General features: G+C 46.8%; 1 protein-coding gene across 1 annotated transcript; it reads right to left on the bottom strand.

The window, feature by feature from the left end:
* Nucleotides 1-1,900: 1,900 nt before the first annotated feature.
* On the bottom strand, nt 1,901-15,557 carry ZNF114 (zinc finger protein 114). Its single transcript, XM_024979224.2, has 3 exons — nt 15,423-15,557; nt 10,181-10,307; nt 1,901-6,743 (listed from the first exon to the last, which is right to left on the bottom strand). Exons 1-3 carry the CDS (start codon nt 15,423-15,425, stop codon nt 5,557-5,559), a joined length of 1,317 nt encoding a protein of 438 aa, XP_024834992.1. The 5' UTR covers nt 15,426-15,557; the 3' UTR covers nt 1,901-5,556.
* Between the last annotated feature and the right edge of the window lie 1,902 nt (nt 15,558-17,459).

The raw sequence follows: 17,459 nt of genomic DNA, 5'->3' as shown, positions 1-17,459 counted from the left end.
CTTGTTCGCCACAACTACTGAAGCCTGAGCACCCTAGAGCCTAGCTCCGAAACAAGGGAAGCCACCGTAATGAGAAGCTGTGCATCGCATTGAAGAGTAGACCCCGCTCGTGGCAACTAGACAAAGTCTGTGCAAAGCAACAAAGACTCCAGCGCAGCAAGTAAATAAATAAATAAAATTAAAAAAAAAAAAACATTAAGCAAATATCATTTTAAAAAAGAACACAGAAAAATCTTTGAAATCACTTCCTGTGGAGGTGACTCACGCTTGTGTGAGTCGGGGCTGCCGGCAGGGGTCGCCACCTTCCACTCTCAGCTATTCTGGAAGTTCAATCCTAGGGCCGTTTGTTATTTTACCTCAAACGTGGGCTCACTAGTTTTGTTTGTAAAATAATTAACCCATTGGAGAGCTGGGATTTAATTTCCCATCATGCATATGCGAAGAGAGAAGAGGTCTATCTGTGATCTGATGAGCAAGCTTACCCGTGTTTATGCAGTTTACAGGCAGGATGTTACTAGCAGGGCAGCACATGTTCAAGACAACCCATCAGGGTGAAAGCCTCCTAGTCACTGAAACTGACCACAAGTGCTAGTTTGGGGCATCCTAGAAAACACTTTTGTTGAAGTCACTTCTGGGTGATATAAGAAACAGGAGATGTTGAATTAATTTTCAGTCTACTACTGCACAGGACAGAGTTAAGGTTTTTGGTAAAAAATTCCTTCACACCTTATCAAATCAGATCCTTTGAAGTAATGTTATAATGGGGAATTCCATCTCTTCCATCTCTTTTTCCCATTGATTTGACAAATATTTGCTGAGTATTAACTATGTGCCAGGGGTTTCCCAAGTGTCTTAGTGGTAAAGAATCTGCTTGCAAGGCAGGAGACACGAGTTTGATCCCAGGGTCGGGAAGATCCCCTGGAGGAGGAAATGGCAACTCACCCTAGTATTCTTACCTGGAAAGTTCCATGGACAGAGGAGCCTGGTGGGCTACCGAGTCCATGGGGTCTGTCACAGAGTCAGACACAGCAAGTGAGCACGCACGCACGACTCTGTGCCACACATGGTGCTAGGCTCTGGGGATATAACAGTGAATAAGAAATTTAAAAACTGGCATTTCAGTGACGTCCCCGGTGGTCTAGTGGTTAGGACTCTGTACTCCCAATGTAGGGGGCCCAGGGTTCAAGGGGGCCACTCTTGCCTCCTCTTGCTGGGGCATGGGGAACGCTGGGGGTAGACCCCACACTCTGAAACTAAGTTCACACGCCTCAACTAAAGATCCCGTGTGTCACAGATAAGACCCGGCTGTAGCCAAATAAATATCTAAAAAAAAACCACAAAACTTGCGATCAACTCCCTTTCAGATAATTTCTTCGTCCAGAGCAAACGTTCCCGGTCTCCTGGCTTTTGTCTTAGTAGGACTCTGCCGTCAGGTGGCGCCCGTACCCCGCCATGAGTGGGTTCTGCTCTGTTCTGACTCAGCCCAAGCCACTGGGATTTCTTTGAAGTCCCGCTTGCCGCCGCCGCTGCTGCTAAGTCACTTCAGTCGTGTCCGACTCTGTGCGACCCCATAGACAGCAGCCCACCAGGCTCCCCCGTCCCTGGGATTCTCCAGGCAAGAACACTGGAGTGGGTTACCATTTTCTTCTCCAATGCATGAAAGTGAAGAGTGAAAGTGAAGTCGCTCAGTCGTGTTCGACTCGTAGCGACCCCATGGACTGCAGCCTACCAGGCTCCTGCGTCCATGGGATTTTCCAGGCAAGAGTACTGGAGTGGGGTGCCATTGCCTTCTCCGCCCGCTCGCCGCAGGATACGGTTTTTACCTATGAATAGGATTCCTCGAGCAGAGCACGGCAGGAGGGCGCAGGCGGTCACTAAGGGATGAGTGGCCATCCTAAGATAGCCACTCATCCCTTCTTTATTCCACTAAATGCCTCTGTGAGCCAGATGATGTGCCTCTCCCAGAGCTCATACTCGGATGGGGGAGGACAGACAAAATGCCAATAGGGAGGCCTCCCCACCTAGTCTGGCGCAGGACACTGGAGTTAGAATTTTGCCCTCTCCCAGTGGGGCTGTGTGACCTTGGGCAGCTTGCTTAGCCTGTGTGTGTTTCCTCTGCTCTAAAAATGGTACTGATAGCACCCACTTCATAGGGTTGTTGGTGAGCATTAAATGAGTGAATGTAAAGTACATAGAAGGGCCATGATGTGTTCCTTAAACTCAGTGTTAAAAATTCTAATTTGGGGACTTCCCTGGTGGTCCACTGGTTAAGAATCTGTGCTTCTACTGCAGGGGGCACATGTTTGATACCTGGTCAGGGAACTAAGATCCCCAATGCTGCACAGTGCAGTCAAAAAATAAAGTTATATAAATATATAGCAATAGCAGTAACAGAAAACACCTGTTCTGAACCCTGAACTTGACGATGAGAACATTGGTAGCTTTGAAACTCAAAACACATCACTTAACATTAACCATTTTCTTAACTTCTGTGCTTTAGTTTTCTCATTCATAAAAAAAAAATGTTAAAGTGTTTATGAGAGGAGTGTTGGTACATAATAAACAGGATGAGGCCCTGATGATGCTGGGAAAGATTGAGGGCAGGAGGAGAAGAGGATGACAGAGGATGAGATGGCTGGATGGCACCACCGACTCAATGGACATGAGTTTGGGTGGGCTCCAGGAGTTGGTGATGGACAGGGAGGCCTGGCGTGCTGCGGTTCATGGGGTTGCAAAGAGTCGGACACGACTGAGTGACTGAACTATATGCAAATACTAGCTCATGGTAAGAAGCACATAAACTTTCACCCTTACTGTATGAAGAAACAAAAACAATCACTATTGTAGAAGATGGTTAAACATAGACTAGAAAGAAAAACTCACCTTTAATAAAGAAAATGTCCAATTTCTTATGTATCTAATAACACGTTTCCAAATACATTAAACAAGAATTGACAAAACTGCAAGACTTTGAGAATCTATGTTTTGAGTAGCATTATTTTAATTTTTGAAAGTATTTTATTTTTGGCTGTGCTGGGTCTTTGTTGCTGTTAGGGCTTTTCCCTACTGCTGCACACAGGCTTCTCACCGAAGTGGCTTCCCCAGGGCGCTGGGACCTCAGTAGTTGTGGCTCCCGGGCTCTAGAGCACAGGCTCAGTAGTTGGGGTGCACGGGCTCAGTTGTTCCATGGCATGTGGGATCATCCAGGTTCAGGGATCGAACGGGTACCTCCTGCATTTGCAGGCCGATTCTTAACCACTGAACCACCAGGGAAGCCCCAGATATTTTATTATGAACTTGCTCAGTGAGTAAAAATGTCGTTAGTAAGAGAGTCTAAAACACTCTTAAGAAGTTTGACCATTCAAATACTGACGAGGCCACCCAACACCAAAGAAATGTACAGCATCTTGAATCACACGAGGAATTATAAAAATTGGTCACATACTAACTTTATCATTCTGAGTTATAAAACCTCCCCTAGAACTGCCCAGCAGTCCAGTGGTTAAGACTCTGTGCTTCCACTGCAGGGGGCCTGGAGAGTTTTTTTGCTGCAGCATGTGGGATCTGAGGTCCCCAACCAGACCAGGGATGGAACGCATGCCCCCTGAATTGAAGTGCAGAGTCTTCCAGCTGAATCCCTGGGGATGTTCTGGGCCAGGAGTTCAATCCCTGATTGGGGAACTAAGATCCTGCAACAGGTGTGGCACATACAAAAACAAAGATAAATAACAGCTTCTATTTAACAAACAACAAAACTCCCCTGAAATGCTTCTTAACCAAATTAGGGCTTTGCTTTACGGAATAAATCTAGACATGCAGTCTACTGCAGCCATGAATATCCCCAAATATGCCATTCAAATACAAGAGTGAGAAATTGTGTATTTCTATTTGAGGGTCGTGTTACTGGGACCATGATTTTCATTTCAATGATCCTCAAGTTGTATGAGCTAACTCCGGGAATATCATCCCATTTCCAGACTGCTACGAAGGAAAGAGAGAGCAGGGGACCTGGTTGAGAGAGGGTGAAGAACATTCTCTCCTTTCCAACAGCCCTCCAGGAATCCAAACCACCTCCCTCCTTACTGGCAATAAGCTCCATTCACCACCAGATATGAGAAAATCTGAGAAAGGCATTTCTTTCTGTTTTTTTTTTTTTGCTGCATGGCATGTGGGATCTTAGTTCCCTGACCAGGAGTCAAACCCTTGCAGCGGAAGCGCAGTCGTAACCATGGGACCACCGGGAAAGTCCTGACAAATGCAGTTAAAAACATTCCACAGGGACCTCCCTGGCGGTCCCATGGTTAAAACTCATGCTTCCACTGAAGGGCGAGTGGGTTCGACTCCTGGTCAGGGAAGTAAAACCCAACACACAGTGTTAAAAGAAATCCAACTGTGTTAACTTTGGAAAAAAATCTATGTCTCTTTAGTAAAGAAGATGAGAAGAATGTGGTCAGGCAATGACAGAACTGGTCCCATCACGAGACCAAAATGAAAGTCAAGACAAGTATTTCCTATCAGTACCAAAAAGATCACATACTCTGACCATAATGCGGTCAAATCAGTGGAGAGAAATGGCATCACGGAGCACAGTAAACCTGAGTCTAAATTCAACGTAGTTCAAACAGGGATTCACACGGGTGCAGTGATGCACAAGTGAAATGTTATGAAGCTCCTACAGCTCAAAACTCACGTGGCAGAGCTGAAAGGGTCCGTGGAGAGGCAGTCAGCATTCTTGTGGGATTTTATTAGAAATGGTGGCAAATACAGAATTTTGGTTCCAATGGAAGGAGGAGACATGGATAATGCTAGCGATCGGAACATCTACCCTGTTTCTCTTCTACTATTAGGGGCTTCCCTTCCCCGGTGGCTCATTGGTAAAGAATCTGCCTGCAATGCAGGAGACGCAGGTTCGATTCCTGGGTTGGGAAGATCCCCTCGAGAAGGAAATGGCAACCTATTCCAGTATTCTTGCCTGCATAATTCCATGGACAGAGGAGCCTGGAGGGCTACAGTCCATGGGGGTCACAAAGAGTCAGACCTGACTGAGCTTAAGACTCATTTGTGCCCTGCAAATGAAGAGAGGGAAATAAAGGCTTTCTCAAATCTATTACTGATGAGAGGGTCTCTCTCCAGGGTTTGGTCTCATGTGTAAAGTGAAGGATGAGTATGTAAGGTTTTCCCTACATTCCTTAATCCCATATGATGCCTCTGCAGTGTGAGTTTTATTTTTTATTTTTTTGGCCCTGCAACATGGCATGTGGGATCTTAGCTGCCCCACCAGGGATCAAACCTCTGCAGTGGAAGGGTGGCATCTTACCCAGTGGACTGCCAGGGAAGTCCTGCAGTGTGTTTTTACAGGAACTGTACCTTTGAGACAACAGAGGGCTTTCCCATATTCCCTTAAAAAAAATACAAGTGTGAAATCTTACATTTCCATAAGATCTGAGAGTTCAGAGATGTTTCCATCTTTGTTCATTCACTGAGCTCCCTTCCACCACGTCATCCTTCTGCACTCAGTACTTTGAGAAAATGAATGAAGGCTTCTCCCCATTCCTTTCATCCGCAGACCCTCTTCAGGTGGCTTTTAAGACTTGAAGAATTAGTGTAGCTTTTCCCACATTCTTTACATTTATAGGGTTTCTCTCCAGTGTGAATCCTAGTATGTTCCTTAAGCTTTGAGGACTTACTGAAGGTTTTCCCACATTCCTGACATCTATAGGGTTTCTCTCCAGTGTGAATCCTAATATGTTCCTTAAGCTTTGAGGACTTGTTGAAACTTTTCCCACATTCCGGACATTCAAAGGTCTTCAGGTTGTGATTTCTCAAATGTTTATTAAGGTGTAAGATGTATCTGAAGGTTTTCCCACAATTCTCACATGTGTAGGGCTTCTCTCCCGTGTGAATTTCCATGTGTTTCTTAAGGAACGACTGATACACGAAGGCCTTCCCACATTCCCTGCACTTATAGCTCTTCCCTCCCATCGAAGTTCTCCTGTGCGAATCGGAACTTGGAACAGGGACAAATGTCTTCCCACTTTGATTATTCTCATTATTTGTCTCTGCCTCGTAGGGTTGCGTCTGCCCGGCAGGGAGAGAGTTATTTAGGAAGGTGTTTTCACACTGATGAGAATGACGAGGTTTCTCTTTCATGGGCGTCCCTCCTGTCCTAAGGGAGATGTCTCCCTCTAAGGCCTCCCCACGTGGACTGTATTCACAGATGCTCATGCCCATGTACATTTCAGCCTGCAAATGAAGCAGGTCGTTCTGATGATCCATCCGCGCCTTTGATTTCAGCTCTGTCTGAGTTCTTGCACGTGGAATCCACGGCATTTCCTGCCACTTGACTCGGTCATCTTCGTTGTTCGTAGAGATTTTTTGATTACTGTGTAAGAGGAGAATTTGTTTCAAAATATCTGAGTTACGTCTTGGGTTATGTTTCCTCATGGAATCTCCCTGTGATGGCACAATCTTCTGGCCAGGGTTAGAGATGTCTCTCGTCTCAGGATATTCCCAGAATCCAACGGGAGAGGCATCTTTCTCGTGGGCGGCTGCGACTTGCTTCAATGTTCGCCCTCTTTGCTTGCCCGGCTCCTCTATTCTATGGGACATCCAGTCTTCTCTGAAATCGGAGAGTCGGGAACCGCTGCTTGCCAGACATGCTCTGTTCACTCCCTGAAATGTCCTTTTAGCAAGGCTGTTCTGCCGAGGGGTCGAGTCTTTGGTTTGATGTCGAGTCGCCCAATCTGAAATGAAGTGGTGCAAAAGTCAGGTCTTTGTGGAAAGGAAAAGTGGGCTGGAGAAAGCAGGTGAATGCCCGTGGATCTCTTTTCAAATGCTCCCTCTGTAAGGAAAATGGGAGAAGGGAGAAAGCAAGAGGAGGCAGGCAGAGAGGCAGAGAGAGATATTGGAATTTGGGACGTATGAGGAGTTTGACTATGGTTAAGATCAGAGGTTCAATACACACAGCAAGATGGTAAGAAACAGTTCTGGGAACTTCCCTGGTGGTTCAGTGGCCAAGACTTGGCGCTCCCAATGCAGGGGGCCCGGGTTCAATCCCTGGTGAGGAAACTAGGTCCCACATGCCGCAGCTAAAGATCTCACCTGCTGCAACTAAGACCCGGTGCAGCCAGATATGTAAATATGATCCTGTGAGATTGAAGGTACAATCGTGAATGCCAAGCATGAGAGAACTGTGAGGACCTATACCAAGATCACAAGTGTGAGGCTTTGTACCAAGGCCACAGACGCGGAGCCCAGCACCAAGGTTGCCTTCGGAACTGAGTCCCATAGCAACCGTTGTCACTCCACTCCCATCCTTCCTGGCCAGCTCCCTGACCCCATATTAAGTAAAAATGCCCACTTGGGTACTCACTCTATAGTACCCTAACCAATCACATAATGCCACCCTTCCAGCAGGAATTTTCTTTGTCTTGAGGCTATAAAAATTGGCTACTAACTCACAAAAAGCATCAACACTCTCTTGTCTGCCAGGAGGTCACCTGCTGTGCTGGTAGCACCCTCATTATCTCTGTTCTTATAAACTCACTCCTTTCTGAAATACTCCATGTCTGGAAATTCTTTTCCAATCCAACCTCCGACTGCCAGGACAAACTGGACAAAGAGTCTGTTATGGGTTGAATTTGTGATGCCCCCCACCACTATGGTGGCATTAGTGGTAAAGAACCCCTTTGCCAATGCAGGAGACTTAAGAGACGAGGGTCCAATCCCTGAGTTGGGGAAGATGCCAGGGAAACGGAAATGGCAACCCACTCCAGTATTCTTGCCTGGGAAATCCCATGGACAGAGGAGCCTGGCAGGCTACAGTACATGGGGTTGCAAAAAATTGGACACGACTTAGGGACGTCAAGGCTGTATACTGTCACCCTGCTTATTTAACTTATATGCAGAGTACATCATGAGAAACGCTGGGCTGGAAGAAGCACAAGCTGGAATCAAGATTGCCGGGAGAAATATCAATAACCTCAGATATGCAGATGACACCACCCTTATGGCAGACAGTGAAGAGGAACTAAAAAGCCTCTTGATGAAACTGAAAGAGGAGAGTGAAAAAGTTGGCTTAAAGCTCAACATTTAGAAAACGAAGATCATGGCATCTGGCCCCATCACTTCATGGCAAATAGATGGGGAAACAGTGGAAACAGTGTCAGACTTTATTTTGGGGGGTTCCAAAATCACTGCAGATGGTGATTGCAGCCATGAAATTAAAAGACGCTTGCTTACTTCTTGGAAGGAAAGTTATGACCAACCTAGATAGCATATTCAAAAGCAGAGACATTACTTTGCCAACAAAGGTCCGTCTTGTCAAGGCTATGGTTTTTCCAGTGGTCATGTATGGATGTGAGGGTTGGACTGTGAAGAAAGCTTAGCGCCGAAGAATTGATGCTTTTGAACTGTGGTGTTGGAGAAGATTCTTGAGAGTCTTCTTGGACTGCAAAGAGATCCAACCAGTCCCTTCTAAAGGAGATCAGCCCTGGGATTTCTTTGGAAGGACTGATGCTAAAGCTGAAACTCCAGTACTTTGGCCACCTCATGTGAAGAGTTGCCTCATTGGAAAAGACTCTGATGCTGGGAGGGATTGGGGGCAAGAGGAAAAGGGGATAACAGAGGATGAGATAGCTGGATGGCATCACCGACTCGATGGACGTGAGTTTGAGTGAACTCCGGGAGATGGAGATGGACAGGGAGGCCTGGCGTACTGCGATTCATGGGGTCGCAGAGAGTCGGACACGACTGAGCGACTGAACTGAACTAGGGTCTAAACAACAACCACCGCAAGTCCATGCTGAAACCCCAGTCCCGCAACAGGATGCTATTTGCGGGTGGGAACCTCCTGAGGTAATTAGGTTTAGATGAGTTCATGAGGGCGGGATGGGACTCAAAGATGGAGTTGCTGTTCTCAAAAGAAGAGGAGACACCAGGGGTCTCTCCCTCTTTGCCATGTGAGAAGGCAGCCATCTGCAAGCCAGGAAGAGGGCCCTCCCAGGAACTGAATCTGCTGGCATCTTGATCCTGGACTTCTCAGCCTCCAGAATGTGAGAAATAAACAACTGTTGTCTGGGCTACCCGGTGTATGGTATTTTGTTTTTATCAGCCTGGACTAAGGCAGAGTGGGACAGGTCTTCCTCTAGGGGGGTAGAAAGGAACATCTGAGAAGATGGATGAAACCCACGACACTCTCTATATACCCAAAGAAGCTCATACATTCATGAGCCTCAGCTTCCCTCTTAGATGAAATGAATTAAAAAAACAACAACAAAAAACAGAGATGAAATTTACACAGCATAAAATTAACCAAAGTGTACAGCTCTGGCATTTGGTACCAGGTAGGGAGAAGGCGATGGCACCCCACTCCAGTACTCTTGCCTGGAAAATCCCATGGATGGAGGAGCCTGGTAGGCTGCAGTCCATGGGGTCGCTAAGAGTCGGACACGACTGAGCGACTTCCCTTTCACTTTTCACTTTCATGCATTGGAGAAGGAAATGGCAACCCACTCCACTGTTCTTGCCTGGAGAATCCCAGGGACGGGGGAGCCTGGTAGGCTGCTGTCTATGGGGTTGCACAGAGTCAGACACGACTGAAGTGACTTAGCAGCAGCAGCAGACTACAGTCCACGGGGTCGCAAAGAGTCAGACATGACTGAGCGACTTCGCTTTCACTTTACAACCATCACCTCCATTTAGTTTGAGAACTTTCCCCCTGCCCACCCCACACCCAAGGAAGCCTCATACTTATTAAGAAATCACTCCTCAGACTTCCCCGGTGGTCCAGTGGTTAAGAATCTGCCTTGCAATGCAGGAGACACAGTTTTGATCCCTGGTGTCCCCTTAGATCCCCAGGAACTAACATCCTACGTACTGGGGAGCAACTGAGCCCAGGGGCCATGACTACCGAAGCCCACATGACAAATAAGTCCATGCTCTACAACCAAAGAACAAAAGATCTGGCGTGATGAAATGAAGTTCTCAAGTGCCGCAACTAAGACCCCTCGCAGCCAAATAAATAAATTAAAAAAAGGAAAGCAAAGGATAGACTTCCAGGGTCACGGGGGAAACCATGTCTGCCACCTGGGGGCAGTGGGTGAGTCTCTGGAGCACAGGAGGGGCCTGGCACAAGTGGGCCCTGTCCGTCAGCAAGTGCAGGAAGAAGGGGCCTCCTTACCCACACAGGCCAGGTGACCGCAGGTCTCCAGGGTCACATCTCTGTAGAGCTGCCTCTGTGCGGAGTCCAGCAGGGCCCACTCCTCCCAGGTGAAGTTCACAGCCACATCTTCGAAGGTCACCGAGTCCTGAACAACACACGCATTTTGGCTCAGTGGGGTATGGACTGTCATCGAGTTGAATCATGTCCCCTCCCCGTTGTTGTTATTCAGTCACCCAGTCGTGTCTGACCCTTTGCCACACCATGGACTGCAGCACGTCAGCCTTCCTTGTCCTTCATCATCTCCTGGAGTTTGCCCAGGTTCATGTCCATTGCATCGGTGATGCCATCCAGCCATCTCATCCTTTGACCGGCCCCACCCCTTCTCCTTCTGCCCTCAATCTTTCCCAGCATCAGGGACTTTTCCAAGGAGTCATCTGTTCATATCAGGACTCCTTAGGGAGTCCCCACCCTCAGTTCAGTTCACTTGCTCAGTAGTGTCTGACTCTGTGACCCCATGAATTGCAGCATGTCAGGCCTCCCTGTCCACCACCAACTCCCGGAGTTCACTCAAATTCACGTCCATTGAGTTGGTGATGCCATCCAGACATCTCATCCTCTGTCGTTCCCTTCTCCTCCTGCCCCCAATCCCTCTCAGCATCAGTCTTTTCCAATGAGTCAACTCTTTGCATGAGGTGGCCAAAGTACTGGAGTTCCAGCTTTAGCATCATTCCTTCCAAAGAACACCCAGGACTGATCTCCTTCAGAACGGACTGGTTAGATCTCCTTGCAGTCCAAGGGACTCTCAAGAGTCTTCTCCAACACCACAGTTCAAAAGCATCAATTCTTTGGCTCTCAGCTTTCTTCACAGTCCAACTCTCACATCCATACATGACCACTGGAAAAACCATAGCCTTGACTAGACGGACCTTTGTTGACAAAGTAATGTTTCTGCTTTTTAATGTGCTGTCTGGGTTGGTCATAACTTTCCTTCCAAGGAGTAAGCATCTTTTAATTTCATGGCTGCAATCACCATCTGCAGTGATTTTGGAGCCCAGAAAAATAAAGCCTGACACTGTTTCCCCATCTATTTCCCATGAAGTGATGGGGCCAGATGCCATGATCTTTGTTTTCTGAATGTTGAGCTTTAAGCCAACTTTTTCACTCTCCTCATTCACTTTCATCAAGAGGTTTTTGAGTTCCTCTTCACTTTCTGCCATAAGAGTGGTGTCATCTGCATATCTGAGGTTACTGAGCCAGACATCCTGGAATATGAAGTCAAGTGGGCCTTAGAAAGCATCACTATGAACAAAGTTAGTGGAGGTGATGGAATTCCAGTTGAGCTATTTCAAATCCTGAAAGATGATGCTGTGAAAGTGCTGCACTCAATATGCCAGCAAATTTGGAAAGCTCAGCAGTGGCCACAGGACTGGAAAAGGTCAGTTTTCATTCAAATCCCAAAGAAAGGCAATGCCAAAGAATGCTCAAACTACCGCACAATTGCACTCATCTCACATGCTAGTAAAGTAATGCTCAAAATTCTCCAAAATTGCTTCCTGACCTGTATGCAGGTCAGGAAGCAACAGTTAGAACTGGACATGGAACAACAGACTGGTTCCAAATAGGAAAAGGAGGACGTCAAGGCTGTATACTGTCACCCTGCTTATTTAACTTATATGCAGAGTACATCGTGAGAAACGCTGGGCTGGAAGAAGCACAAGCTGGAATCAAGATTGCTGGGAGAAATATCAATAACCTCAGGTATGCAGATGACACCACCCTTATGGCAGAAAGTGAAGAGGAACTAAAAAGCCTCTTGATGAAAGTGAATGAGGAGAGTGAAAAAGTTGGCTTAAAGCTCAACATTCAGAAAACAAAGATCATGGCATCTGGTCCCATCACTTCATGGGAAATAGATGGGGAAACAGTGGAAACAGTGTCAGACTTTATTTTTTTGGGCTCCAAAATCACTGCAGATGGTGACTGCAGCCATGAAATTAAAAGACGCTTACTCCTTGGAAGGAAAGTTATGACCAACCTAGATAGCATATTGAAAATCAGAGACATTACTTTACCAACAAAGGTCCGTCTAGTCAAGGCTATGGTTTTTCCAGTGGTCATGTATGGATGTGAGAGTTGGACTGTGAAGAAAGCTGAGCGCCAAAGAATTGATGCTTTTGAACTGTGGTGTTGGAGAAGACTCTTGAGAGTGCCTTGGACTGCAAGGAGATCCAACCAGTCCATTCTGAAGGAGATCAGCCCTGGGATTTCTTTGGAAGGAATGATGCTAAAGCTGAAACTCCAGTACTTTGGCCACCTCATGCGAAGAGTTGCCTCATTGGAAAAGACTCTGATGCTGGGAGGGATTGGGGGCAGGAGGAGAAGGGGACGACAGAGGATGAGATGGCTGGATGTATCACCGACTTGATGGACATGAGTTTGAGTGAACTCTGGGAGTTAGTGATGGACAGGGAGGCCTGGCGTGCTGCGATTCATGGGGTCGCAAAGAGTCAGACACGACTGAGCGACTGAACTGAACCAATTTACCAAAATTTGATATGCAGGCATCCCTTGATCTGGCATTTGCATTCATGAGATTATACTCCAAAAATACCTTGGCGAAAACCCCAAATGGTATATGGACATAATTATTTAAACGGAAGGTTATTTATTAAAGCAAAAGAATGCAATATTACTTAGCCATAAAAAAGAATGAAAAATTGCCATTTGCAACAACATGGATGGACCTGGAGAGTATTATGCTAAGTGAAATTAGTCATTCAGAGAAAAACATATACCATTTATCACTTATATATGAAATCTAAAAACAAAAATCAGGGCTTCCCTGGCAGCTGAACTATGGACGGAGGTTTGTAACACTGTATAGGAGGCTGGGATCAAAGCATCCCCAAGAAAAAGAAACGCAAAAAGGCAAAATGGTTGTCTGAGGAGGCCTTACAAATAGCTGAGCAAAGAAGAGAAGCAAAAGGCAAAGGAGAAAAGGAAAGATATATCAATCTGAATGCAGAGTTCCAGAGAATAGCAAGGAGAGATAAGAAAGCCTTCCTCAGTGATCAATGCAAAGAAATAGAGGAAAACAATAGAATGGGAAAGACTAGAGATCTCTTCAAGAAAATTAGAGATACCAAGGGAACATTTCATGCAAAGATGGGCACAATAAAGGACAGAAATGGTATGGACCTAACAGATATTAAGGAGAGGTGGCAAGAATACACAGAAGAACTATACAAAAAAGATCTTAATGACCCAGATAATCATGATGGTGTGATCACTCACCTAGAGCCGGACATCCTGGAATGTGAAGTCAACTGGGCCTTAGGAAGCATCTCTATAAACAAAGCTGGTGGAGGTGATGTAATTCCAGTTGAGCTATTTCAAATTCTAAAAGATGATGCTGTGAAAGTGCTGCACTCAATATGTCAGCAAATTTGGAAAACTCAGCAGTGGCCACAGGACTGGAAAAGGTCAGTTTTCATTCGAATCCCAAAGCAAGGCAATGCTAAAGAATGCTCAAACGACCGCACAATTGCACTCATCTCACATGCTAGTAAAGCAATGCTCAAAATTCTCCAAGCAAGGCTTCAACAGTACAGCGAACTGAGAACTTCCAGATGTTCAAGCTGGATTTAGAAAAGGCAGAGAAACCAGAGACCAAATTTCCAACATTCATTGGATCATTGAAAAAGCAAGAGAATTAGAGAAAAACATCTACTTCTGAATCACTGACTACGTCAAAGCCTTTGACTGTGTTGATCACAACAAACTGTGGAAGATTCTTCAAGAGATGGGACTGCCAGACCACCTGACCTGCCTCCCGAGAAATCTGTATGCAGGTCAAGAAGCAACAGTTAGAACCAGACATGGAACAAGAACAATGGACTGGTTCCAAATTAGGAAAGGAGTACGTCAAGGCTGAATATCGTCACCCTGCTTATTTAACTTCTATGCAGAGTACATCATGAGAAACGCTGGACTGGATGAAGCACAAGCTGGAATCAAGACTGCCGGGAGAAATATCAATAACCTCAGATATGCAGATGACACCACCCTTATGGCAGAAAGCAGAGAACTAAAGAGCCTCTTGATCAAAGTGAAAGAGCAGAGTGAAAAAGTTGGCTTAAAGCTCAACATTCAGAAAACGAAGATCATGGCATCTAGTCCCATCACTTCATGGCAAATAGATGGAGAAACAGTGGAAACAGTGACAGAATTTTATTTTGGGAGCTTCCAAATCACTGCAGATGGTGACTGCAGCCATGAAATTAAAAGACACTTGCTCCTCGGAAGAAAAGTTATGACCAACCTAGACAGCATATTAAAAAGCAGAGACGTTACTTTGCCAACAAAGGTTTGTCTAGTCAAGGCTATGGTTATTCCAGTAGTCATGTATGGATGTGAGAGTTGGGCCATAACGAAAGCTGATCGCCGAAGAATTGATGCTTTTGAACTGCGGTGTTGGAGAGGACTCTTGAGAGTCCCTTGGACAGCAAGGAGATCTGACCAGTCCATCCTAAAGGAAATCAGTCCTGAATATTCAGTGGAAGGACTGTTGTTGAAGCTGAAACTCCAATACTTTGGCCACTTGATGGGAAGAACTGAGTCATTTGAAAAGACCCTGATGCAGGGAAAAACTGAAGGAGGGAGGAGAAGGGGAAGACCGAGGATGAGGCTGGATGGCATCACCGACTCAGTGGACATGAATTTGAGTAAACTGCGGGACCTGGTGATGGACAGGGAGGCCTTGCGTGCTGCTGTCCATGGGGTCACACAGAGTCGGACAGGACTGAGCGACTGAACTGAACAGAAGGATGGCCACAGGACCCACGCAAAAGACAATGTGCCGATTAGACCCAGCTCAAACCTCGAAGCCCTGTCTCTAGGAGCAGTGAACCCAGTGCGCATATTCTCAGTCTGACAGTCCCTAGAATTTTGCGGCTCACCCTCAGCACAACAGACAACCCTCCCCCCGCCCCCGACACATTGTGGATTCAAATGACACCGAGCAGGCAAACGCAGTCGGCGCCGGGAACCGACAGAGGCGTCCTGCAAGGTCGCAGCCCAGGGATGGGAGACCCCTTCTCTCTGGGGCAACGTGAAGGGCGCACTTAGGGCTCCTCGTGGCTTCCCTTTTCTCCCGAGCCGGAAAGAATCCGGCCTTTTGCAGGCAGCTGCTCCCAACTCTTCGGAAGGCGACCCGGCCCCGCCCTGGGCGTGGATCCTTGTCCCAACCCGGGAAAATTACCATTTCCCCCGGCAATCGGCTCCTAGACGGGTCTAGACTGCTGGTGGCAAGCACTCATTCCAGTCCCAGAGGTTTGCAGGGTGGCAGGCGGATGGAACTGTGAAAAAAGAAAAGGATACTGACATTAATAAATAAATAAAAATAACAAGACCCCCACCCCCACCCCTACAGGAAGGATCAAAACCAAGTTCTTATCCTGCCCGGGGATTTTGTACCTGCTTCCTGATCCCACGGCTCACCGTGGACGGTGTGGCGGGGAAGGTGGTAGAGGCAAGCCGGGAGAGAATCCCCAGACCTGCACCTTCGCCAGCTCCCGGGGAATCGTCCCAGGAACTGACCCCACCCTCAGCAGATTTGCATTTCCGGCAGAACCTTCCCGCCAGACCCTGGAGGCAGCCGGACCTGCTGCGGTCCCTCCGGTCTCCCTGCCTCGGGCTCTCCCTGTCCCCGCCCCCTCCCCACCTACCCCGTCCCCCGGCCCGCTAGGAAGTTCCGCAATTTGAAAGCCAGCGGCGCCGCCCTGTGCCCCGCCCGGAGAGGACGAACACTTCCTTAGGAAAGGGAGGCATTTAAAAATCTGTGCTTGATGGAGGGACTTCCCTGGCAATCCAGTGGCTAGGACTCCCCGCTTCCACTGCAGGCATCGCGAGTTTGATCCCTGGTCTGGGAGCTGAGATATCACACCACCAAGTGGCCAAAATAAATAAAAATTTTAAAAAGGATCAAACAGATCTATGCTGTAAAAGGGCCAAACCAAATAGAGGGCCCTCAGTCTCCCTCTTGAGCCCCGTTTCCTCCCCACCTCCATCTTTTTAGGACCTACTTGCCTGTTGGATGATGGTTTGCTATGACTGGAAATCCACTTGCTTATGACAAAGGGGAATTTATTGTTGTTGTTGTTTGGTTTGGTTTTGGCCACACCTCAAGGCTTGCAGGATGTTAGTTCCCTGACCAGGATTGACTCCATGTCCCCTACATTGGAAGCTTGAAGTCCTAACTACTAAACGACCAGGGAAACCCCAAGATGAAGTTGTCTTTACAAGTGATGGAAGAAATGTTGACATCATGAGGTATTATTGTTAGAGCCAAACGCCTTGGGAAGCAAAACTCACTCAGAACGACAGCGTGGATAGTGGAGTGCAGTTTATTACACCGGCGGGTCCCAGACAGAGTTTCCTCCTTAGCCAAGGACCCCGACCGATCTTTGTGACAACAGCCTTTTATACCCGAAGTGTACATGCCCAAGCCCACATCCCCACATTTCTCAAGTCTGCTCTGGAAAATGTTAGGAAGAGATACAAACAGGCTACAGTCATGATTCATCTTCTAAAGGTCATCTAGTCATGCAGTGTAGCCCTCATCAATGGGCATTATTAGAACTACAGAAAGTGATCGATTATATAGTGGATTATTGCATTCTTTTTGGCTCTGGGGAGGCTAGGTACGAGGTCAGCCTGGTCTGGTGTTTATCCACTGGGGAGGCTTTGGTTACCAGATATGTAGTCCAAAGTTCGCGGAGAGTGCAAGATGGAGTTTCCTTCCCTTTAAAACAGAGTCAGTTTAGTCAGGGCAACCCGCTCCTTTCCTCCTTCATTCCCCTCTCATGATGCTCTCAGTGTGAGCATCATTCATAGGGATGTACTGTACCCTGGGTCTTCTGGCATATATTTGGGTGAATGAATTCAATCTCAGCAAAACAAAGTTGACAATACACTGGAGAATGCAAGGTCCACATGACAAAATCAACCGAGCCACTATAACGATGGCCAATGGTTTTCCACCAATCGCCCTTTATCCACGACAAAACAGAAGTCCAAAAAGGAATATTATCATTAGATATAGCTCTTACCTGGTTTTTCATGTCTGCTAGAGCGCCTGATACATTGCCAGATAAATCAGGAATATATACACAACACTCAACTTTAATTGTAGCACAGGTCCCTCCCTGAGCAGCCGTTAAGTATTTCGAAAGCCATCTGATTTTGAATTACTGCCTTTCTCATTTTTATTTGTTCTTCATTTAAAGTTTGGGTCACC

Source organism: Bos taurus, chromosome 18 (genome assembly GCF_002263795.3).
Source record: "Bos taurus isolate L1 Dominette 01449 registration number 42190680 breed Hereford chromosome 18, ARS-UCD2.0, whole genome shotgun sequence".
NCBI lineage: Eukaryota > Metazoa > Chordata > Mammalia > Artiodactyla > Bovidae > Bos > Bos taurus.
The sequence above is the reverse complement of the archived record's forward strand: the minus strand, read 5'-3'. Positions and strand labels throughout refer to the sequence as shown.

Coding starts and splice junctions, on each gene's coding strand:
- ZNF114 (XM_024979224.2), bottom strand. Junction 6,744..10,180: donor CGGTCACCTGGCCTGTGTGG/GTAAGGAGGCCC, acceptor ACTTCATTTCAG/ATTGGGCGACTCGACATCAA.